This window comes from Myotis lucifugus, unplaced genomic scaffold (assembly GCF_000147115.1).
Source record: "Myotis lucifugus unplaced genomic scaffold, Myoluc2.0 scaffold_227, whole genome shotgun sequence".
Taxonomy (NCBI): domain Eukaryota; kingdom Metazoa; phylum Chordata; class Mammalia; order Chiroptera; family Vespertilionidae; genus Myotis; species Myotis lucifugus.
Genome location: NW_005871275.1, coordinates 294,474 through 319,461, shown reverse-complemented (window position 1 = coordinate 319,461; position 24,988 = coordinate 294,474). Strand labels below are relative to the sequence as shown.

The window sequence follows — 24,988 nt, the reverse complement described above, 5'->3', positions numbered from 1 at the left end:
GACAGGGTTTGAAGCCCCAACCCCCCTGATGGGCCCTCCTCTGTGCGTGTCAGGGGGCAGCGCCCCAACCCCCTGATTGGCCCTGCTCTGTGCGTGACAGGGGGTGGCGCCGCAACCTCCCCATCGACCCTGCCTTGAGTGTGACAGGGGGCGGTGCCCCAACCCCCCAATCGGCCCTACCCTGAGCGTGACTGAGGGTGGCATCGCAACCTCCCAATCCTCCCTGCTCTGTGCATGACGGGGTGGCACCCCAACTCCCTAATCGGCCCTGCTCTGAGCCCGACCAGGGGCTGCACCTAGGGATTGGGCCTGCCCTCTGCCACCCGGGAGCAGGCCTAAGCCAGCAGGTCGCTATCTCCCGAGGGGTCCCAGACTGCGAGAGGGCACAGGCCGGGCTGAGGGACCCCCCCCCCCTTCCCCCCCGAGTGCACAAATTTTTGTGCACCAGGCCTCTAGTTAATAAATAATAGCACAGAATACACTCTGTGTTTTGTATACTCATAACTGTTACCCTACTTTTACCCCATCATGTATTTCAACTTTGTGTCTAACTATTTTAAGAAAATTTTTTTAAGTTGATTTCAGAGAGGGAGAGAGAGAAACATCAATCTGAGAAAGAATCATTGATCGGTTGCCTCCTGCACGCCTCCTACTGAGGATTGAGCCCACAACCTGGGCATGTATCCTCACCAGGAATCCAGCTGTAACCTCCTGGTTCATAGGTTGAGGCTCAACCACTGAGCAACAGTGGCCAGGCACCTTTGTATCTGCTCTTACCACCAACTTTGTGTCTAACTTTTTTTTACAGATAGCCTCAGAACAAGTAACAGAACATCCTAGATAAAATGAATACTAAAATTCTATAATATTTTTTCTTCCTTTTTTTATTGTTTGTTTTGTGTGGGTTTTTTTTGTTGTTGTTGTTAATCCTCACCTGAGGATATTTTTTTCATTGCTTTTCAGAGAGAGTGGAAGGGCAGGAGGGAGGGAGAGAGGGGGGGGGGGGAGAGAGAAACATCGATATGAGAGAGACACATCAACTGCTTGCCTCCAGCACAAGCCCTGATTGGGGATGGGGAACGAACTGCAACCCAGGTACATGCCCTTGACCAGGAATCGAATCATGACCCTTCAGTGCATGGGCTGATGCTCTATCCACTGAACCACACTGGCCAGGGCTCTGCTGTTGTTTTTAATTTAATATGATAACAGTATCAAAATTTCACTGTCAATTGTATACAAAAAGGGTTTCTAAGACGGTACCATTTTTTTAAAATGTACCACTTCTTTATTTTTTAAAAATGGTACAGCCACTTTATTTTTATTTATTTATTTTAAATCCTCACCTGAAGATATTTTTCCATTGATTTTTAGAGAGAGTGGCAGAGAGAGGGAAAGACAGAGAGAAATATCGATGTGAGAGAAACACATTGATTGATTGCCTCCTGCACGCACCCCCACCAGAGCCCAGGTTGGGGAGGAGCCTGCAACCAAGGTGCGTACCCTTGACTGGAATCGAACCCCGGACCCTTCAGTCCGCAGGCCGAAGCTCTATCCACTGAGCCAAACCGGCTAGGGCAGAAGGTACCATTTTTATTACTTCCTGTGGATCAATCTGAATGCTTAAGATAGTCTTTTTGTTTTTCCCTAAGCTGAGTAACTGAAATTCAATGAAATCAAGGGAAGCAGAATGGCCTGGCTGGTGGTTGAGCATCAACCTATGAACCAGGAGGTCACGATTAGATTCCCCGTCAGGGCACATGCCTAGGTTGTGGGCTCGATCACCAGTATGGGGCGTTCAGGAGGCAGCCACTGGATGATTCTCATCATTGATGTTTCTGTCTCTCTCTTTCCCCCTCTCCCTTTCTCTCTGAAATCAATAAAAATATACACTGAGTGGCCAGATTATTATGACCGGCCAGATTATTATGACCACCCCATCAGTACAATGAAGTGAATTAGTTATGCAAATAATAATAATAATAATAATAATAATACCTTGAGAGTATTTGCTTAGGAAGTTTTCAATATTCAGTATTTTTGGAAGTGTCAATGAAGTACTGATGGGGTGGTCATAATAATCTGGCCACTCAGTGTGTTTTAAAAATGAGAGAGAAGCAGAAGGGAGTGAAGTTAGTAAAAGACCGTCAGAGGAAGCTTTGCCTTTATCCCCTCTACAGATTCACTTGATGAGTAAAAGTATAGTTTCTGATCTCTATTCCTAGTTAATGATGAAGAATTGAGATATCACAGGTAGCCAGCGCTCCAGCTATGAAAGATTGTTGAACACCTTGAATTATACTCAGAAATAAATTGGTGGTAAGAGTAGATGCAGCAGAACCAGTATAATGATTAACTTTTCTGTGATTTATACTTCAGGCGACTTGGCAATTGTGTTTTCTACTTTTAACCTTTTTCTGTAAGTCCTTAAATTACTACTTCTGTTTCTTTCTTGCTCCCCTCTCCCTTTTTTATTTGTAGAGTTATCATACTATAGGAGTTTCTTAAAAATTAAGGTTAGAATTTGGGGTCAGTTAATGGCTTAGTTAATTCAGAGATTGACATTTCAGCTTTTTTTATTCCCTGTCCCTGGAAACTTTCTTTTGCTGAAAAATATCTTACTTGCATGCCAGCTATTTATACAGTAAGCTAAATCCTTGGAAAATAAATTTTTTTATTCTGATAAGCCAGATTGCCTTCTTCCGTTTCTTGTAGCTAATGAGTACTTTAGTAGAGTTGATAGTAGAGTGTATTTGCTACTTTTTGTGCAGTTGATACATTTTTAATAGCCTATTTGCATTTTATTGTATAGTTCTATATTAATTTTCTAATACAATACTCCCTAACACAGAAGAGGTTGAGCTCAATAAATCTATTTGTGAGGTTACCATGGAATGTGTTTCCCTCTCAAATCTTTGTTATAAAATTATGATTGTGTTCCTAGACCATCTTATAAAAGGCTAATTAGCCTGAATTGCTAGTAGTCAGTAGTTGGAATTCTGGATCCAGGGAACAGGGTCCATTATGGATGAGAGAAAGTAATAAAAATGAAACTTTCTATTTGTGGGTTATGAAGTTGACTAGGCAAATGTCTCGTAGTTCTGTTTTCTTTTGCATCAATTTGATGGCCATTGGCTAATTGAGATTTACATTATCAGAAATCCCAGAGAACATCCACATCAGACCTGACAAAGAACTCTGGTCCAGGTTCTCTGGCTAGATTGGATCAAGTGCCCCACACTGCCAAGTGCCCAACCTATGAAAGGATTTGTGATTGATAGGCAGCCCTACAGAATTTGCCTAGAGAAGTCAGTTCGTAGAAGGAAGCATGGGGCAGTAGAGAAGTGTGTGGGGTAGGTGACAGATGTCCACTAGCATGTGGAAGGACACTTTTGGATTAGGTCCACTTGGCTGCAGTGAGGGTTTTGGGTCGGGCAGTGTGAAGTATAGTGTTACAGACAGGGCCACCTAAACAGAAACTGTGGTCCCAGGAAAGAGGGCCTTTCCTAGAGGGGGATGTTCACAGGACAGGCACCATCACCAACCTCCAGCATGGGGGATAGTGGAGCATTTAAACATTTGTAAATGGTTGACATAATGTTAAAACCAGTAGTCTCTAAAAGGAATGTAAGATGATCTTAGGGAAATGGGAAGAAAATATTAGAATTTCTAAGGTTTATTTTTATTTAAAAATGAAAGCTAGATTAAGCTTTACTAATTCTTAATAAGTGGATGATACTGGCATCCATGCCCTGTCCCCATGTGAAATGGTGTGCTGTTACCTCAAGTCCAGTAGTGCCAAAGAGATGACAGTATCACACTCTATTATTTATGTATGCCATTGCAATGTATTATAATTTAAATATAGACTTTGAGATTATATGATTTAATTTCAGTTATTCTAATTCTTCAAAATGGCCAAATGGCTTTAAAAGGTTGTTTCAAATGTAACTGAATGATAAGGTGCTAGGAACTATCCTAAGTGCTTTGTGCGGATTATTCATTTAATTCTTTACAAGATTCTAAGAGGTAGGTGCTGTCATAAACCCCATTGTTCAGGTGGGAAGCTGAGGAACTGAGCAGCTTAATAATTTTCCACGGTTAAGTAGCAGAACCAGACTCAAACCTAGGTAGTTCGGCTTCATGCTTCAGGTATGCTTAGTTGCTTTGCTGTGCTGCTCATGAGGCAGATAGTTATTGAATGAATTCAAACAAATTGGTAGATAAGGATTGAAAATTTAACACTATAATTTAGAAAGTGAATGCCATCAAGGGAACTTTTCCATTTAGATCTGCATATGTATCTTTGTGAAGATACCTTTTTTAACTTTGATAGCCATTCAAACCACATATCCAAATAACTCACACTATCAAATCACTGTATTAAAATCTATAACCCACAGTTTACAAAACAAGCCCAAATAAACTCCAGTTTCATTGCTCTCACTTAATTATCAATAATTTTTAGTGGAAATAAAAAAATTAGTATAAGTAAGACAAAAATTTTAAATGTTGACTTCATTTAAATCACATTTGTTATATTTTTAGTGTACACAATGTGGTACATATAGAATTTATAAACTGTATATGTTAGGGATATATGCTTAAATGATGTTATTGATGTGGATATAATAAATATATGTGGGGCATTTTTTTAAGCTGTAAAGGAAAAGTCATTAGAGAAAGCAAGAATAGGTCATTGTGTTCAACATGAAATTGAAAAAAAATTAATGATCAGGTCCTGAGGAGAGTGGCAGCTTTTAAAATTTGTTTCCCCTGATTTTAATTCTAGTCATATCTTTGATCATCAGAAACAGCTGAAAAAAAACCACAGGGTAGATTTCAACCCTAAAGAATGTCTTTTTTTTTCAGAAATTGAGCATTCAGAAACAAGTAGAATAGAGGAAATCATCCCAGGCACTTTTTTTGTATGAGTATTTACTTAAAGGATATAACTTTAGGTTTTAGGAACTTGAATGAAAGTTACTATTAAAAATCAAAGAATTGAAGAAGTTTCAAAGTTATGAATAAGATTAAAAGTTAGCATATTCTGGGGAAATATTTCAGCCTTTAATATTTCTTTGGTGGGATTGATGAAGGTAAGTTAACGAACACCATACTAGAAACCTCAAATAAGTGATTATAATGTTACCGTTTGCTCTATAATCAGAAGATGAGCAAGGGGCTGACTTTCAACCCTCTGTACAAAATATAGATTCCCTCTAGTTCCTCAGTCTATCCCATTTACTTCTTATGATTTTTTTTATAAGTAGATCAAGCTTCATTATAAAATTTTCTAATATACTGTGAGATGCTCTCTTTTGTTTTTAACTACCTCCTCTGTGGAAGTTGTCAGAGACCTTATTGCTTATTCTTTAATAAAAATATCCAAATTATGGAGATTGTATCTTCAGTTGACAGAACCATAGTTTGTTGGTCATTAGAGTCTGGTCATTGTATTTTTCATATTAGTACTGAGTAATTGGTAAATTAATCTTTACAATTATAGATTCTACTGCAGGTGTCCTTAGCCCCTGAATAAGCTTTATTGAAGTATATCCCTAGTTATATTTATAAACAATATTTTTTAAAATATATTTTATTGATTTTTTTACAGAGAGGAAGGGAAAGGGGTAGAGAGTTAGAAACATCAATGAGAGAAAACATCTATCAGCTGCCTCCTGCACACCCCCTACTGGGGATGTGCCCGCAACCAAGGTACATGCCCTTGACCAGATTCGAACCTGGGACCTTTCAGTCCGCAGGCTGACGCTCTATCCACTGAGCCAAACCGGTTAGGGCGATATAAACAATAATATTAATGCAGCATCATCACACACTTCTTTTAGCATTTCTCTAGAAAGCCTTTAAAGCATCTGCCCAGTAAATAAAAAAGTTGTGGTACATTTACACCAGTGATTCCCAAAGTGGGCGCTACTGCCCCCCGGTGGGCGCTGCAGCGATCCAGGTGGGGCGGTAATGGCCACAGGTGCATTTGGGGGCGATGAGTAACTGCCATTAAAATTGAAAAGAAATTAATTTCCAGGGGCTGAGTAATATTTTTTCTGGAAAGGGGGCGGTAGGCCAAATAAGTTTGGGAACCACTGATTTACTCCATGGAATACTATGCAGCAATAAAAAAGAAGGATCTCTTACTCTTTGAGACAGCATGGAGGGACCTGGAGAGTATTATGCTAAGCAAAATAAGCCAGTTAGAGAAAGACAACTATCACATGAGCTCACTCATATGTGGAATCTAATGAACAAAATAAACTGATGAACAAAATAGATCCAGAGACATAGAAGCATAGAATAGACTGACGAATCTCAGAGGGAAGGTGGGGGTGGGGGTGGGTGAGTGGTAACCAAAGAACTTATATGAGCATATGCATAACCTATGGATACAGACAATAGTGTGGTGAAGGCCTGGGAGGGGGTATGGATGGGGTAGAGTGAGTCAATGGTGGGGGGGGAGAGGAGAGAAAGGGGATATCTGTAATACTTTAAACAATAAAGATAAATTTTAAAAAAAGCATCTGCCTTTATGAAATCAGCTCTTGGCTCTGATTAGCATTATGAATGGAGAAGTCATATATCCTCTAGGAATCTCATGTCCCTATTCCTGTTTTTGTGGTATTGTTTAACTTGTTCCTCTGTTCCTGAATGTCTTGTAAATTGGTAATTCCACTTGACAAAAGTTTAGTGGTTGTGTTTTGTAAGACAAGAATACTTTATAGGAGATGCTCTATATTTCTTGGGGCATCACCTTGTGAGAATAAAAGTTTATTGTTCATTTTTAATGATGCTGGAATGCATTGGGGATTCAGGTCTGAGCCCTCCATTTTAAAGTTTCCTATCAACCTTTAACCTAATGTTTTTTAGTACCTAATTGATAATTTTTGCCTAATTCATTATTTACAACTGTTTCTTCTGAATTTATTAGCTGAAATTATCTATGAACAAAAATTTACTTTTTCAACTATTTAGTGCCCCCTGAAATAAGATTCTTATAAGAAAGGCAAGATGAAACTTGCTTTCTTATTATATGTTAGTTTACAACCTCCATTGGAGACTAATGACAGGGTTTTTAAAATGTTATTATTAATTCATAGATTTTTATGTAGTTGATGTCCTCTTTATTCATTGTGGTAATTCTTCTTGATGCAAGTTGGCTTTTGTATCCACACTAAAAGATTCTCTAGGCTAATCTTGTACATTGTTCATTTCCTGTCCCAGACCTTGCATAACCCTATCTGCAAGGTGTCCTAGTTCCTTTTTGTGGGAAAAGGCTTTTTAGAGGCCACAATGTGGGTACAGGGAAAGCTTATTGCTGCTAGGCCTTTTCGGTGGGCAGACCTTGAACAAACACACTCTCTCTCAGATTTACAAAAAGGCACCAGCTTATACTGATCTTTCCAATTCCAGTGTAAGTTTATAGGGCTTTTAGTTTATGACTGGTATTGTTATCTTTTTTCCCGTTACATTAAAAATTTTGGTTCCTAAGGTTATTAACATAATTCCTTACTTGCTTTGTCCTACAGTATATCTGTACTAGTTTTAAAATCATATCAGTGGATTAGTTCTAACAGTATGACTACTGAATGCTGTTTTATATTTGTTCTTTAGTCTTAGACTGTATTTCCGTGGTATGTATAGTAAAAATTCTGTTTTAAAGTTGTTTGAAGTAATTCTTTTTTTTAAATCTTCACCAGAGGATATTTTTTATTGTTTTTTTTTTTAGAGAGAGAGTGGAAGGGAAGGGGAGAGACAGAGAGAGAGAAACATTGATGTGAGAGAGACACATTGATTGATTGCCCTCCTGCATGTGCCCCTACCAGGGATTGAGCCTACAACTGAGTTACTGTGCCCTTGACTAGAATAGAACCTGGAACCCTTCAGTATGCGAGCTGACCCTCTATCCCCTGAACTAAATCAGCTAGGGCTTTGCCTAGCTTTTTTTTTTTTTAATATATTTTATTGATTTTTTACAGAGAGGAAGGGAGAGGGATAGAAAGTTAGAAACATCAATGAGAGAGAAACATCGATCAGCTGCCTCCTGCACACCCCCTACTGGGGATTTGCCCGCAACCAAGGTACATGCCCTTTGACTGGATTCAAACCTGGGACCCTTCAGTCCGCAGGCTGACGCTCTATCCACTGAGCCAAACCAGTTAGGGCATTTGCCTAGCTTTTTAAAATTAATATATATATGTTCTCACCCCATGGCATTACTGTGAGAATTGTCATCATTCCTTTTTTATAGTATCAAAGTACTCCCCAAACCCTCATTCATTGATTTTTGGGTGTTTTATCAGCTGACTTTAGGAGCCAGTGTCTATTAGTGGGAAGGGAAAAAGAAGGCAATGGATGTTTCTTAAGCTCTGTGTCATTTTCTCTGTAGGTAGTATAGTTTTTCCTAAAGAGGAGGAAATTGAAGTTCAGTAAGGTGTAGTGATATAATCCAGATCACATGGCCAATAAGAGACAGAGCCATACATAGTTCAGGATATAACTTGGGTTAAAGTTCATTTCTTTCTGATAGAGCATGAATAAGTCACCTAGCATTTCAGTGGTTTTAAGGCTCATATTGATGATTTTTAATGTAATATTTCAAAGGGTCTTGTTTTTTTCTAGCTTTTTTGTTTGCTTGTTTGTTTGTTTTTGGGTGGCTCTTAGGAATCTGATTAAAAAATACACACCTCACTTTTGTGTTTTTAAAATAATTTTTGAGAGTTATATTTTTAAATGTATAATATATAAAATGCTTAGTATATAACCAATACTATTAATAAAAAAAAGGAATTTTAAAATTATCCAGAATCTGAAACCCTTACTAATCTTGCTATTTAAACTATTTAGTTCTTTAAACCAGTTTTCAGAAAGGCCAGATTTATTGTGTATATTTTCCTTCAATTTTAATCGGAAATGGATGCCTAGAGCATCTGTTTATTGTTAATATGGCTGGTTTGCAGTAAGAATAACTATTTCTAATTTTAGATACCTTTTAATATGTGAGGATCATAAATTCCCTATCTCTCTCTCTTCTCTCAACTATACACATGGAAATTCTTTCTCTTAAAAATGTGTTGTCCTAAATTTAACCAAAAAATTTTTTTTCTATTCTAGTTTGGGAATACCTGCTACTGCAATTCAGTTCTTCAAGCACTTTATTTTTGTCGTCCATTTCGGGAAAAAGTTCTAGCATACAAGAGTCAACCTAGGAAGAAGGAGAACCTTCTTACCTGCTTAGCGGATCTGTTCCATAGCATAGCCACCCAGAAGAAAAAGGTTGGAGTAATACCTCCCAAGAAGTTCATAACAAGATTACGGAAAGAAAATGGTAATCCTTTACTTGAGAAGCTCTCACGTTTCTCCTGATTAGGGCACTGATCTTAGCTCTCAAGACCTAAATGGCCTCCCAAAGGCCCTATTTCCAAATAGTATCACACTGGGAATTAGGGTTTCAACATATGATTTTAGCGGGGACACAATGTATGAAGTCTGTAACATGATCTGTAAGTGTACTGTTATATTGCAAATCAGCGAGCTGAACAGAGGACACCTTAGTAAGCCAAATTTGGAGTCTTGATTACTCCAGCAGTCTCAGAGGAGTTGCCTCTCAAAGTCTGAGCAAAGTAACAGGAGGAAGCTTTCCCTTTATACCCTCCCGGTTTCTTTGTCTCCTAAATATGGGGCTTCCAGACCTTTTGCAGGCTTTACAAAGAGCCCTATGTATTGGGAGATATTTTGCAGGAAGCTTGTAGCCTTGAGCACAGCACAATTCAGTAACCTTGAACACAACACAATTCAGATAACTAAAAGACACCTGGCATGGGAGTAACCCGGGACAGACCAGACCCTTATGTCAGCAGAGCGGCTTGCAAGGCCAGATAATTGAGCTTATTTTCCCTATTATTCGAGCAAGTGTGTTTACAGAAGCCAAGAATAGCAGAGTTAATTCACAGAACAAAGGACCATATATGTTTAGTGGAAAATTTCAAACAGCAGTTTTTACAACATAGAGGTTATGAGAACAAGATGGAGTGCCTATGCTTCAGTACAATGATTTTTAAAATTTTAGATTGACTCAGAGTTCAAGTTACTGTGTTGTGAAAGTTTTGTGTGGTTAAATACCCATAGCTTTATATGTTTGCTTCTCAAAGCTGGTATTAAAAACAGTGTTTATTACGTTTTAATTGTTAAATATTTTCTGAATTTTTTGTGTTTAGGCAGAGTGAATTGATGCACAATAGACTTCTTAAATTCCTTGTTGAATGAGACTAATTCCAAATTAAATATTCCAGACCTATCCCATAAGTTTTGTTTCATGTTTCTGTACTTTAGAAACAATATTTAATAGAAAAGCATTTTTATTATTTTGATGCTGGTGGTATTTGTAAGTATGTTTTGAAATATATTTTTGGCTTTTGAATTTTTCCTGGATAAATACGTAGAGAAGAGCATACAAATCAAAGAGGATTTAATAGGTTATCCATTGCATAACTTCCTTCTGAGATTTTATTTGCTGGTTTGTTTTAAATCTCTGCAAAAATAGGTTGCCCATTTCAGTATTTCCACTAACTTTCACAGTTTCTCTGTTCTTCTTAAATGTTTCCTTCCATGTATGTTATAAACTTCATGTTTTATAGTCTCAGTAGATACTAGCTTCATATTTTTAAACTACTGTTGCCTTATATAGCTAATCATTTTTATATCCTTTGAAAAGATTCTATTTTAATTTTAGTAATGAATTTTTATTTTATTTTTTTAATTTTGTGTCCCCCACTCAAAACATAGGAGGACTGTGGCACAGTGCTCCTAAGTGCAGTATGATCAGACCTGCTCTGTACATCTTATCTTTGATGATGTAAACTGGCTGAATATTTGAGTTAATTATTATATATTTAGTTCCTACTGTGTATCTGGCACTATGCAGAACTAGGGACATAGAAATAAGACAAAGCCTCTCGCTTGAGGGAGCTGACATTCTAGTGGGGAAGTCAAACAATAAAGAGTTATGTAGTATAACGTGTCATAACTGTGCTGAAAAATAAACCAGGGAAAGGGGATGGAGAATGAGGGAGTTGATAAGTGGTATTAGATTAGAACTTTGAAGTGAGAAACAAGCCATTAGAAGGTCTGAGGCAAAATAGTCTTAAGCAGATAGAACAGAAACTGCAATTGCCCTAAGTGCTGAAAGGACATCAAGAGAATTAGTGTAGCTAGAGTGGAGTAAGATGAAGATAAGTTAGAGAACGGCAGGGCCTAGACCAGGGGTGGGCAAACTTTTTGACTCGAGGGCCACAATGGGTTCTTAAACTGGACCGGAGGGCCGGAACAAAAGCATGGATGGAGTGTTTGTGTGAACTAATATAAATTCAAAGTAAACATCATTACATAAAAGGGTACGGTCTTTTTTTTTTTTTTAGTTTTATTCATTTCAAACGGGCCGGATCCGGCCCGTGGGCCGTAGTTTGCCCACGGCTGGCCTAGACCTTGGGTTTTATTTTGAAAGCTACGGGGAGCCATTGAGAGTTGTGGGCAGATGGGCAGGTGATATGTTCTGATCTGTGTTAGGGAAAGAGCTCTCTGGCTGCTAGGTGGCCACTTTGTGGGAATGGGTAGGCTGGGCAACATGAGAAAAAGCAGGGAGACCCGCCCGGGGACTATTGGAGTGATTTAGGTAAGAAATGAAACCATCTGTTTAAAATTAGTAACTTTCTCTAGGCTTTCTATTATTTTGGAAGAATTAAAACAGGTTGGTGATCTCATTATGTTAGCTAGAGTTGACTCAACTGGAGAGTGTGGGATCATTTACGGTGGCCTTGAGCATCAGATCAGATGGCATCTACAGCTGTGCTCTGACATTGAATCTTGGCATTGTACATAGTTCATATTGTTGTTTTGGGCCATATTTAGTCTTCTCATGTCGTTTTTAGCTGTTTCAATCCCTGTTCCTTGTTAGTTTGTTCATTCATTCAAAAACTGTCAAGTTCATCTGCTATGTGGCAGGCACTGTTCTAAGTGCTGGGGATACAACTGTAAATGAGATAGAAAGGGTCCTGGTCTCAAGGATCCTGTATATACATAATAATGTCAGGTGCTGTGGAGAGATACAAATATAAATTTACATATATATATATGTATATATATATTATTTTTAGGTGTTGGTCTTCCTCAAATGAGGAAATATTAGTTGTTTACAAATAACACTTATTAAACATATTTGAGTAAATAATTTCCCATATTCGTTTCAGTCTTTTTTCTTCAAAAGAGCATGAAGGACATTTTGTGTCATGAAAGCTATTGCTATTTCTGAATTATAAAGAAAACATAACTTATTTATAAGTAGTGACTTTGTTTTCTTTTTTTGGCATTAATGTTGCAGCTATATCTGGACTATAAATGTTTATACATTTTATATACTTTTATTTAATAATGAAATTGTCTGTCTCTCCCACTAGACTGTCAGTTCCATGATGGAGAGAACCCATTTGTTTTTGCTCACCATTGTATTCCCAGCACATAATCCAGTTCCTGGCACATAGTAGGTGCTTACTAAATATTTGTTGAATGAGTGGATGGATGAATGAATGAATGTGTTTGTTTAATTTTCCAAAGCAAGTTTGAAATTCACCTTTCCCATTATGCTACTTAGCACAGGAGAAAGAAAACCATGATTTAAAAAATGAAATATAATGTAGTTTACAGGGATTGTCCTGAGGCCATTTAGTTGATGTTTAGTGTTAATGAAGTGCTGGTTGAGGTTTTTAAAACTGTAGTGGCTGTTCTCAGATAGTGCAAGATTCTGGTATATTCAGCGTACTATATTTATAGAAAATACACTGTATAGTATTTTAAATATTTCAACAAAACACTTAAAGAGTATTTTTCTGGTTTACTTTGCATCTCATTTCTGGCTCTTTCAAGTCAGTCAGGGTATTTCTGTGAATATGAAGTCATTGTTCTCTGTTAAAAGAACATTCAATAAAAGATGTTTCAAGTTTTTAAAAAACAAAAACATTTGCACAGTTTTGCTTTAAAAAGAACTAATTATTTTGAAAAACATGTGTATATGTTAAAGTATATTTTTTATCAACCATAGTGAATTATTTGGCTCTCACCTTAACTAGGCAGTGTTTATAAAATCTTCTTACTGGTCCTCTCCCATAATCCTCCTTTTTTAGATCTCCTATGACTTTTCCAATTTATTTCCACTTTTCTTAAGTCCCCTAGTCAACGCTAGCATACTTTCCTTCCAGTCCATATATATATATTTTAATCCTCACCTGAGGGTATGTTTTTATTGATTTTTTTGTTCTTTTAGAGAGGGAGGAATGGAAGAGAGAGAGAGAGAGAGAGAGAGAGAGAGAGAGAGAGAGAGAGAGAGAGAAAGAAAGTTAGAAACATTGATGGTTACCTCCACTGCAACCTTTTGTTATAAGGGACAACTGTTCCAACCTACTGAGCTACCAGGCCAGAGCCTTTCAGTTCTTATCTTTTTTGTTTGTTTCTTTTGTTAATTCTCACCTGAGGATTTTTCCATTGCTTTTTAGAGAGACTAGAAGGAAGGGAAGAGGAGGGAGGGAGGGAGGAAGGGAGGGAAAGAGAGAGAGAGAAACATCAATGTGAGAGAGACACATCAATTGGTTGCCTCCTGCATGCATCTTGACCTGGGCCAGGGATCAAACTTGTAACTCAGGTACGTGGTTTTGACCGGGAATCAAACCCTTCAGTGTGCAGGCCACTGCTCTAACCACTGAGCAACATCAGCCAGGGCTCAGTACTTTTCCTAATGGGCCTTCTGAGGTGGGTTGTTACGTATCTGTGACCTGGGGTGGAGAGTGAGAGAAAGGAAAGCTTTTGATTTTTAAGCTTTTGATTTTTAAGGGGTTCACGTGCAAGTAAGGAAGCTGCGTAATCACTGAAGGCGGCAAGGTTGGTGCAGGAGTCAGGCTGGACAGAGAAATCAGGAGTCAGGCTGGACAGAGAAAGCAGGAGTCAGGCTGGACAGAGAAATCAGGAGTCAGGCTGGACAGAGAAAGCAGGAGTCAGGCTGGACAGAGAAAGCAGGAGTCAGGCTGGACAGAGAAATCAGGAGTCAGGCTGGACAGAGAAAGCAGGAGGCAGGCTGGACAGAGAAATCAGGAGTCAGGCTGGACAGAGAAAGCAGGAGGCAGGCTGGACAGAGAAAGCAGGAGTCAGGCCATCTGTGGGTGAGTAAGGGGAGGTTGGCAGATGACTGCAGAGATAAGAGGGAGAAGGTAGTATGGCCAGATCTTAAGAGCTTTTTTTGCTTGAGAATGAGTTTTTACCTGCAAGTGAGAGTGTGGTTGTTTAAGTGGCAGCAGGGAGCTAGAAAGGTTGCAAAATGTTGAAGAGATAGAGTTTTGAACAGAAAGTGTTTTTTAGAAGGAACAACATAAAGGGTTAGGAAAGAAGAAAGTCCCTAAGCTGAGGAAGGAAATAAGGACAGAGGGAATGAGAGGAGTAAGGAACAGGAGACTGGGGTTGGGGGTGAAGTAGTATTTCAGGGATGGAAGTTTATTCTAGTAAGAGGCAAGGTTAAAGGCAATTGACTTCTGTTGTTTTAACTTTGGCTTAGCCAGTGGTTCTCAACCTTCTGGCCCTTTAAATACAGTTCCTCATGTTGTAACCCAACCATAAAATTATTTTCATTGCTACTTCATAACTGTAATGTTGCTACTGTTATGAATCGTAATGTAAATATCTGATATGCAGGATGGTCTTAGGCGACCCCTGTGAAAGGGTCATTCGACCGCCAAAGGGGTTTCGACCCACAGGTTGAGAACCACTGGCTTAGACTGATCCAATGGCAGAACCACCTGAGGGTTGCAGTAGTGTTAGTAACAGGGTTTGGCTTGGTCTCAGAGAGGTGGGGTGGCCAGGAGGTTTTGCAGAGGTGCAGGCTGTCGGTGTCAGGGGTAGTGCAGTGACTTCTGTGAGCAGTGGTGGGGAATAGTGTCATAGTGCTTTGGATTTACTGTCCTTGTGGGCAAAAACCAGTGGACACATGGCATACCAAATTAAAGATCCGTTAGATGTTTAGTCTGCATAGGCTAAAGCAGTAACTTGTAAAACTGTTAAAAACAACTTAGGGAGTTTAAGGCTAATCAAACCCCTCATGACAAATTTATAGCAGAGAAATGAAGTGTGGCTTCAATTTTGTTCTTAATATTACTGTATTTGATTTGCAGTCCAACAGAAAGGTAAGGTTAAGTAAATTGCCTATGACATGTGATGATTAGAGGTGGATCCATAATATGAATCCAGTCTTGCACATTAAATATGATATTTGGTCTTTTTGACACCAAAATTAAACTCTTGCTTTATTTTCTTTTCTTTTCATATAACTCCCCGAGAAATATTTTCACTTGTGCCCATTTTATTTTTATGGTAGCCTTTCAAAGGAAGATGGTATTCCATTTTACAGATAGAAAAATCATGTTTCTTAACCTTTTGAATTTTGTTTCTATAAGTTGTTGATTTGAAGTCCTTTACCCATTTTGCATTTTCTTTTGTATATGTAGAGAATATTAATAATTTCCAGGTTTTACTGTTTATTTTTAACTTTTAAATGATTCCTAATGCATAGAACTTAATTTTGTGCAGTCATATCTGTAGCTCTTCTAAAATGTAATTTTTGGTATTCGTTTCATCTTACCAGTGGTTCTCAACCTTCCTAATGCCGTGACCCTTTAATACAGTTCCTCATGTCGTGGTGACCCCCAACCATAAAATTATTTTCGTTGCTACTTCATAACTGTAATTTTGCGACTGTTATGAATCGTAATGTAAATATCTGATATGCAGGATGTATTTAGGCGTCCCCTGTGAAAGGGTCATTCCACCCCCAAAGGGGTCGCGACCCACAGGTTGAGAACCGCTGTCTTAGACTTTCCTTAAATTTTCTTCTAAATTTGTATTCTTTCATTTAAAAAATGTAGTCTTTCTGGAATTCATTAAATGTGCATTAAAGATCTGAAGGCGAAATTTCCTAACTGGGTAATTTCTCAATGCGTAGTGTTGACTAAGCTGCAGTGCTCTGTGTGCAAGGCTCACACTGTAAGCTTTGTGTGCAGCTTGGTGGAGTTCAGCTGCCTGGTCGGAATATTGGCTCTGCTGTTTCCTGGCAGTGTGAGTTTATCCTCTCTGGTCCCATTTCCCTATTTGTAAAATAATGTCAGTAACAATATCATAGGATTGTTAAGATCAAACGAGATTCCACCTCTAAAGTCCTTATTCTTCAATTTTAGGATTGTATAATGTCAAGCACTGGGTAAAACACTTATTGTTAGCAACTGTCAGTATTTCCATTATAATTATTCATTTGTATAACTGCAGGGAATATTTCCTGGAGTTATAAAATCTCACATTTGGAAGAGCCCTTGGAGATTATCTAGATTAAATAGATAAATCCTGATATCATTATTTCTTAAAACTCAGTAAACATCAGAGTCACCTGGAAGGGCTTTGGGAAGTCAAGGTTGCAGGCCTCACCTCTGACTGACTGACTAAATCAAAATCTCTGGGATGTGATTTTTATGCGTTTGGCTTGACAGCAGCAAGAGGTTGTCCACCTTCTTAAAAACGTGCCATGTTGTAATATATGTGGGATAATAAATTAGATGAGCTAATAAAAAGCAGTTGTTTCTTATCTTCCCAGTACATTATGTTAAATGTATGAGGATAGGTTTTGCCCTTTCCTCATGGATCAGTTAGTATTATTTTTTTTAAAAAAAGATTCTCATTCATCTTAACTTTATTTCTCCAAATTCAGTCATAATTTTTAGATGTGAAAGATATTTATTTCTTGTAAATTACTAACACTACCAAATATTTTTACTTAGTTCTAATGGAATACTATTCTTTTTTAAAGTTAGCTTTTAAATGAAGTTATTAATTCTGAAATAATTCTCTAATATATTTCTATTTTTAGAGCTTTTTGACAACTATATGCAGCAAGATGCCCATGAGTTTTTAAATTACCTACTAAATACAATTGCTGATATTTTACAAGAAGAGAGAAAGCAGGAAAAACAAAATGGCCGTCTCCCGAATGGTAACATTGACAGTGAGAACAACAACAGCACACCAGACCCAACATGGGTTCATGAGATTTTTCAGGGAACATTAACTAATGAAACCAGATGTCTTACTTGTGAAACTGTAAGTATATTGTAAAATTTTGTATAGAAAAAAATTTAATTCATTATTGTAAAAGTTCTTTGAGGATAGTAAGTATGAGAGATAAACTTGGAAGCTGTAATTCTTAGGTGTAGGACAGTCATGGCAAACCTATGACACGCGTGTCAGGTGACACGCGAACTCATTTTTTTGGCTGATTTTTCTTTGTTAAATGGCATTTAAATATATAAAATAAATATCAAAAATATAAGTCTTTGTTTTATTATGGTTGCAAATATCAAAAAATTTCTATATGTGACACGGCACCAGAGTTAAGTTAGGGTTTTTCAAAATGCTGACACGCCGAGCTCAAAAGGTTCGCCATCACTGGTGTAGGATAAATGTTAAAGATGGACTTGTTAGGTGAAAAGAATCTCTCAACATGGAAGCATGGAACAAAGTTTGGAATCTTGGAGGGAAGGTGGGTGGGAGGTAATTAACCAAGGATCTTGTATGCATATATGCAAGAAAGAATCTCTACACATTTTCATAATGCTGCTTTTCTGAACACCTGCGGTGACAGAAAAATACTGCAGTGAGCTGTTTGATTTTGTTTCATTTCAGAAGGCCATAGACCCTTGTCTGGAAATCATGTATTAGTTCAGCTCGTAAGAAACTTATAGGTCAGGGAGGTATACTATTTTGTTTTTCCTCTTTCACAGTTATATTTATTGTTTATGGTTGGAATAAAGACTAAAGCATACTGTGTACACTTGAAGAGGGAAAAATACCCCCTTGCCAAGTCCCCAGTGGCTGATGTGGAGCATCTTTTCATGTGCTTATTTGCCATCTGTATATCTTCTGTGGTGCGGTGTCTGCACACCTAGTTTTCCTATTTTTAAAATAGGGTTGTTTTCATATTGTTAAGTTTTAAGAGTTCTTTGTATAATTTGGATATACTTCTTTATTACTAGCAGATATGTCTTTTGCAAATATTTTCTCCCAGTCTGCGGTCTTATCTTCTCATTCTTTTAACAATGTCTTTGGCAGATCAGAAGTTTTTAATATTTCAATTTTAAGATTTTTATATTAGTAAACTCCAGTTTTTTTTTCTTCATGGAAATACTTTTGGTGTTCTTGAAATGCTTTTGGTGTTGTATCTCTAACAAGTTTTTACCAAACCCAAGGTCATCTAGATTTTCTCCTATGTTAATCTTTTAAGAGTTTCATAGTTTACATTTTATAATTTGTGAAAGGTGTAAGATTGATGTCTAGATATTTTTCCTTTGCATGTAGATGTCAAGTTGTTCCAACACCATTTGTTTGAAAAAAAAAATCATAACCCACACCAATGAGTGATATATTGAGTGTTTATGGATTAATTTTTTAAACTATAAACTTGGCATTTGCAGAATGATCATTGTCAATACTGTGACTTTAATTAATGAAGGACATAATAGTAGTAAATAAATAAAATTTCCTTTTCTAAATAAATTTGTATTGGTGAGCTGCTTTCAGATCAAGTTAAAGAGGTATGACTGAATGGTTAAATACATTAACAGCCTGCGAAGATGTTTTTGAGTTAGAGTAAGGGTATCTTTGGTGTTGTGTTCCGTTCATTGCTGCAACCATCAGTTAATTGCAGTAATGGCTTTTAATGGTCAATGTTTGATGTTGGGGATTCAATTCAATACTCATTTTTATTCAATCTAAGCAAATTCAATTTTTTACTGAATTAATTGGGGTGACATTGGTTAATAAAATTATATAGTTTCAGATGTACGATTCTATAATACATCATCTGTATGTTGTATTGTGTATTTACCACCCTAAGTCGTCTCCTTCCATCATCATTTATACCCCCTTTATCCTCTTCTGCCTGCCCCTTCCCCCCTTTCCTTCTCAACTTCAATTATTTTAACATGAGTTTTTTGATGTATCTTATAAAGAAAAATTTTTTTATCGTAACTGAATTCTAAGCTTCAGGAAACATTGACAGATTATTGGAGCAGTATTTCATTTGGAATAGTAGTTGTAAATTAGAGAATTTGGCAGTTGCTTGATGTTTAATATAATAGAATTTGGTTTGTGTTAGAAGATATATATAATTCAACCTTCTTCATTGAGATAGAAAAGAATTGAATTTGTCTCGGATGTTGAGCAATGAAGTATAGGTGAGACTGGCAAGGTAGATTTGGGAATCTATGTGGAGGTCTTTGGGATGCTCTGCTAAGGACTTAGAAGTTTATTTTGTAGACTGGGGATATTGGGAAATGGGAGAAAGTTATATCAGCCATCCTTATTAGCGCTCTAATATTTATTGATTTGATTTGTAATGTGTAGATAGTGATCTGTCTACCCATTCTTCACTAGGACCTCCTGTGGCCTATAATATATTTGTAGATAGTCTCCCATGAATTAAGGGAAATGAGAATATTTTCTCATAATCTACAATGTAATTTTGCAGATTCAGGAGATGTTCATTAGTACCAAATTTCATTTAGTTTTGCACAAATATTTAAATACCAACTATACCAAGTAAAAGATGGGTAGAGGTTGGGGGAAGATTTCTGGTCTCAAGATGCTCATAGGGTATTGATGTCCGCTCAACAACTAGTCAGGCAGTTCCAGTACAGTGTGTATGGTTTAGGGAACCATACACAAGATGCCATGGAGCCAGAGAACAGTAGACGTAATCCAGGTAGCAGTGGGAAGCATTTGGGAAGGTTCGGATGGGCTTCCTGGAGAAGGTAGTGTTTGTATGGCAGATTTTAGTGATGCAGTTGTCACTCTCCTAGTTGGTAGGAGGCTGGTTTCTGTAACAACACACCCTTCTGGTGTTCTTCTCTGTTTTGTGATGCTTCTTTCTTGCTCTCATTACTTGGCTTTTCTTCTTTCATTTATCCTTTTAAGGTAAGTATCCTCCAGAGTTTCATTTTGGACTGCCTCTCACTCTGTATTGGGAGGGTTATGTTCTATTTCATTACCACCTGTGCTGGCAATTTCCTAGTTAGACTTGTTCACTTAGTTTTAGACCTGTATCTCCCAGATGCCGGGTCTGACCTCATATTGGGACATAGTAGCCCCACAATAACCAGACATGTTTACAAACACTTAAAAGTTAAGTATTGCCCCACTTAGTAATCACCTGGCACCAACACAAATAATTGTGAACACAAACATAAGTAACTCAGATATATCCAGATGATCCAGAGCATCCTTATGTCAAATTTTTTATGTTGCCATAAAAATGAAAATTTAAGATGAAGACCCCTGAGGCAGTGTCTGAGAACCACAAAACTCATTTTGAGAAACACCATACTCCTTCATCTGTATTTCTCTTTGGGCCTGTCTGATCTGATACAAAGCTGATCTGATATACAGCCCTGCCTGATCTGGCTTTATCCTGCCTCTCCCATACTATCTCTTACCACCCTACCCACGTTCCTACAACACCGGGCTAATTATTTTTTCTTAAACACATATTCTCTTTCCTCTGTTACTTGCCTTTCCCCCTTCTTCCCTCCCACCCCCCTTCTTTTTCACTGAATCTTTCAAGACCCAGGTGAGTTAGCTTGCAGTGCATACACATACTCCTGTTTACTCATACTAGTATTTGCACAAGTACCTAATATATATAGTTACATAATGTCACAAGGTAATGACTCTGAGCTTATAACGATGCAATTAAAACAGAAAAGCATTTACTGGATTGGGTGTATAGTCATTGTGGGTGAGAGACACAGCAGAACTGAGTCAGACTTTTCTTTTATTGTATGGTCACCTTGGACATGAAGTCACTGAAGGAGGAAATAGCAAGGAAAATTGATGTCAGAAGTTCTGGTCTAATCCAATTCAAATGAATAAGTAATAACCATTTTTATAAGGCGATTTGCCCATAAGTCAAACAGAATTTTATATTAGATTTTTTTTGAGATATAAAAGGTCATAAATGAAGATTGGGATTTGGCATTTTGGGCTAAATTATTTTCTTAAATGGTAAAACAATACAGGTATCATGTCCTTTGCCAAGCATTCTCATTCATTCTTGGCCTGCTTATGTTTTTAAGAATTGGTGCATATGGTACAGTTTGTTTCATGCTTTACAGTAACACCAAGACTTTGGAAAATAATGGCATTTCATATCATACTAGCCTTTGCCAGTAAGAGAATCATTCACAGGCAATGAGAGTTATTTATTCAGTGTTCTTTTGAATAATCCAAATCAAGTCCTTTTCTTTTGAACTTGGGGAAAAAGGATTCTTCATATACTTACTACTAATATTAGAATGCATTTAATTATATCATTTTGGAATAGTGGTTTACTGATATTTGAAAAAAATCAAAGGTAATTTCCTATTTTTACAGATAAGCAGCAAAGATGAAGATTTTTTAGACCTTTCTGTTGATGTGGAACAAAATACATCAATTACTCACTGTTTAAGGTAAGTGTAGTTATTCATCATGAATTTTAATGAATATCTTTAGAGTATTTCTAAATGAATACATGATTTTCTGGTATAGACAAAATAAATTTATTTTGAATTTTACACAGGGGTTTTAGCAACACAGAAACTCTATGCAGTGAATATAAATACTACTGTGAAGAATGTCGCAGCAAACAGGAAGCACACAAGCGGTAATTTCGTGTTTTTGGAATTTTTCAGTGATTCTTTGGCAGTGCATGTTGTAGATGGGCTTTTCTAGCTGAAAGTGATCTATGGAAATTTACACTGAATAAAAATTCTTAATTTTATCACCAACAGTTAAGACTTATTAAGTAATTTACTAGATAAATGATAATCAACTCTAACCTCAGTGATTTTTCTGCGCTTAATGATTGTTCAATAATCATGAGCCAGTACAGTTAAAGTATTTGGCTTAGAAGCTTTCTTGATTATGTAAACTTTTTTCTTGGTGAGGGAAAAGGGTCTTTTTTCAGCCCCACCCTAGTTTCTGCAATTCCTACACAGGACTTTGTATCGTCACTTAGTACGTCATTCTAAAGATGGGCGTGGGTACCAAGAAATGGTACCCACATCATCATCCTTGTTATTTTACTCTGTATTTTTAAACAGTCTCAGACTCAAAGAAAAGTTGCAAGAAGAGTAGCAAGAATGCTTTTATACACTAAACCATTTGAAACTAAGGTCCTGGTGTGATTTCATGATCCTGGACATTTTAGTAGCTATTTCCTACCAATAGGGAAGTTTTCCTATGTACCTTATCCATCCAAGTCAGGAATAGTAACGCTGACATGTGACTGTTATTGTAGATCTGACTTTAGTATCACCAGCTGTCCCAATAATGCCCTTTTGAGAAAAGAGGATCCAGTCCAGTATTGCACATTGCATTTAGTATTCACATCCCTTTAGTCTTTCACATTTGGAACTGTTCCTTAGTCTTTTCCTGACTTTAATAATCTTGGCACTTTTCAAAATTGCAGATTAGTAATTACGTAGAAAGTTCCTCTTTGGGTTTATCTCATGTTTTGTAAAATTTGGTTCAGGTTATGTATTTGGGGTGGGGAATCTTACAGAAGTGATGCTGTATTCTTCTTATTGTATCCTATTATGTAGCACCCGGTTTTGATTTGTCTTCTGTTGGGTTTTCCCAAGACCATTCCTGGATTTGGTAGTTGCTATTGCTAGAAAGACTCAGCATAACAATCATGTTCACAGCTAAGATTTATTACAGGGGAAGGTGACAAAGCACATTCAGCAAGGAAAGCTAGGCAAGCTCCCAAGAGTTTTGTCCTAGAGGAGTCACACTGAAGACACACTTAACCCCTCCAGTGTTCTGCATAAACCATATTGTTTGTCTGAACAATTTCACATTGAAACACCCTTCTCATTTAGGTTATAGTGGGACTACTCTCTAAATCAAGCATGTCAAACTCGCAGCCCACGGGCCGCATGTGGCCCACAACGAATATTTTTGTGGCCCAGCCAGTATAATGGCTTGTAAGAAATGTTTTAATAAAAATTTCATAACTTAATTTTTATAATATCCTATTATACATAATTATTAATAACAAACTACAACATTCACTAATGACTGATTACTATAATTGTGTTGCATTCAATTCTCTTACGCATCTTAAGTGCAGGCGCACCATTTCTCTCCACTAATGCTAGCAGTGAATATTTTAGCAGCCGATTGCCATGTCACTAGTCTTGTACTGACTTGTTTGGGGTGCACAATAGGAAGTATTTCACTTTCGGAGAACAAGAAAAGTAGGTTTATTTGCATTACGCTTATTAAATTGTGCAGTTACTCAGTGTCTGGTAAGTTAATGTTCAAGAAAAAATACTAATTTTATTAAAATGTTCTATTATTTTATGTTAATGATTACTCATTTATTTCAGCCCTTTGTATTCAGCATGTCTCTATTGAAATAAACCTACATTTCTATGAAAATTGAAGCTTTTGTTTTTTTGCGGCCCACCTAAACTTAAAACTTGTTTATTTGGCCCGTGTTAGCCTTTGAGTTTGACTTGCTTGCTCTAAATCCAAGTTCCCAGCAGTTAACAGTGGACCATCTTTGCATGCAGATCTTTCTTCCGAGGACTGTGTGAGGGCTGATGTATTAACTGTTTTCTTCACACTCCATTACTGATGCTGTTGTCTTTGAACTCTTGATTATGGTGATGTCTCCCAGAATTCTCACTGTAATCTGTGCTTTTTCCCATTTGTAATTCATATTTTGTTGTGAAGATATTTTGAAATTCTAAATATCCCCATTTCTCATTAAACTTAATTTTTTGTTTTTGTTTTTTGAAATCTCAGCATGAACTCAAAAGATTCCATTTTTTTTCCAGTGGGTTATGATCCATTACCATTTTTATTTCTTTTCATGTTCAGATTATCCCTGATTTGGCTAGTAAGAGCTCCTACAAGCTGACTCCTGTGTCTTTTTTGTTGTTGTTGTAATTTTATCCCCTTCACATATATATACATGCACAATTCTCTCTCATGTAGATGTGTTGCTTACTCTGGGGTGGGGGGCTTCTCTATGCCCCTACCTGCACAGATGTCTATCTTTTATGGGCCTACTATGGTTAAACTGAAATGTTCATGAAGGGAAGGAAAAGAACTTAGATTTTTAATTGATTATATTTTTGTTTTTTGGACACAGACTTTATTTATTGGTAAGGGAAGTGCTTTGGTAATGGACACAGGTAATCAAAACAGACTACTCAGTATCCCCTTCAGATGTTTGGAATACCTCAAATAAGTTTGACTAGAGGCATAGGCGCTGATTTATTAGATTAATCCTGAAAATGTTGTAGAAAGTGCCTACGACTTTTGGTTAAGGAAGGTAGAGTCAACTAAAAGGAATGTAACTCAAACTTTATTGATTAAATGGAGGGAAGCCCATCTGTGAGCATAAGCTGGTCTTCATATAGCATGACAAAAGAACCATACATGAGTGAGTAATTAGGAATTATCTACAGGGTTAAGTTGTTTGTTTTAAAGATGTATACATGAGATTTTTCTACATTATTTAATATTAATCTTTTATTAAATTACATGGGGAATATATTGTCTTTGTACAGAAATTAGAAAATATAGCTAAGTATAAATCACATAAGAATTATTATTCATGAAAACACTACATTTTTGTATAAATCCTAGATATTTTAAGTGCATATGTATGTACACACATAATTTTTGAAATGGAATCAAACTTTATATACCGTTTTGTTACTTTTTTCACTTACTGAATTACAACCATGTCAATGAAAACAGTCTTAAGAGGAGCTGTATAGTATTTTTTTTTATGGTCATACCTGTCTACCAATCCTCTAAATCTAACAATGTAGATTGTTTCCATTTT

At 37.0% G+C, this 24,988-nt stretch overlaps 1 protein-coding gene across 1 annotated transcript in view; it reads left to right on the top strand.

Moving 5' to 3' along the window:
- The window catches only part of USP12 (ubiquitin specific peptidase 12), a 60,886-nt gene that overhangs the window by 6,511 nt on the left and 29,387 nt on the right, over nucleotides 1-24,988 (top strand). Inside the window, 4 exon segments of the mRNA XM_023762011.1 lie at nucleotides 9,127-9,340; nucleotides 16,961-17,190; nucleotides 21,517-21,593; nucleotides 21,704-21,787. Of these exon segments, the coding sequence (XP_023617779.1) occupies nucleotides 9,127-9,340; nucleotides 16,961-17,190; nucleotides 21,517-21,593; nucleotides 21,704-21,787 (605 nt within the window).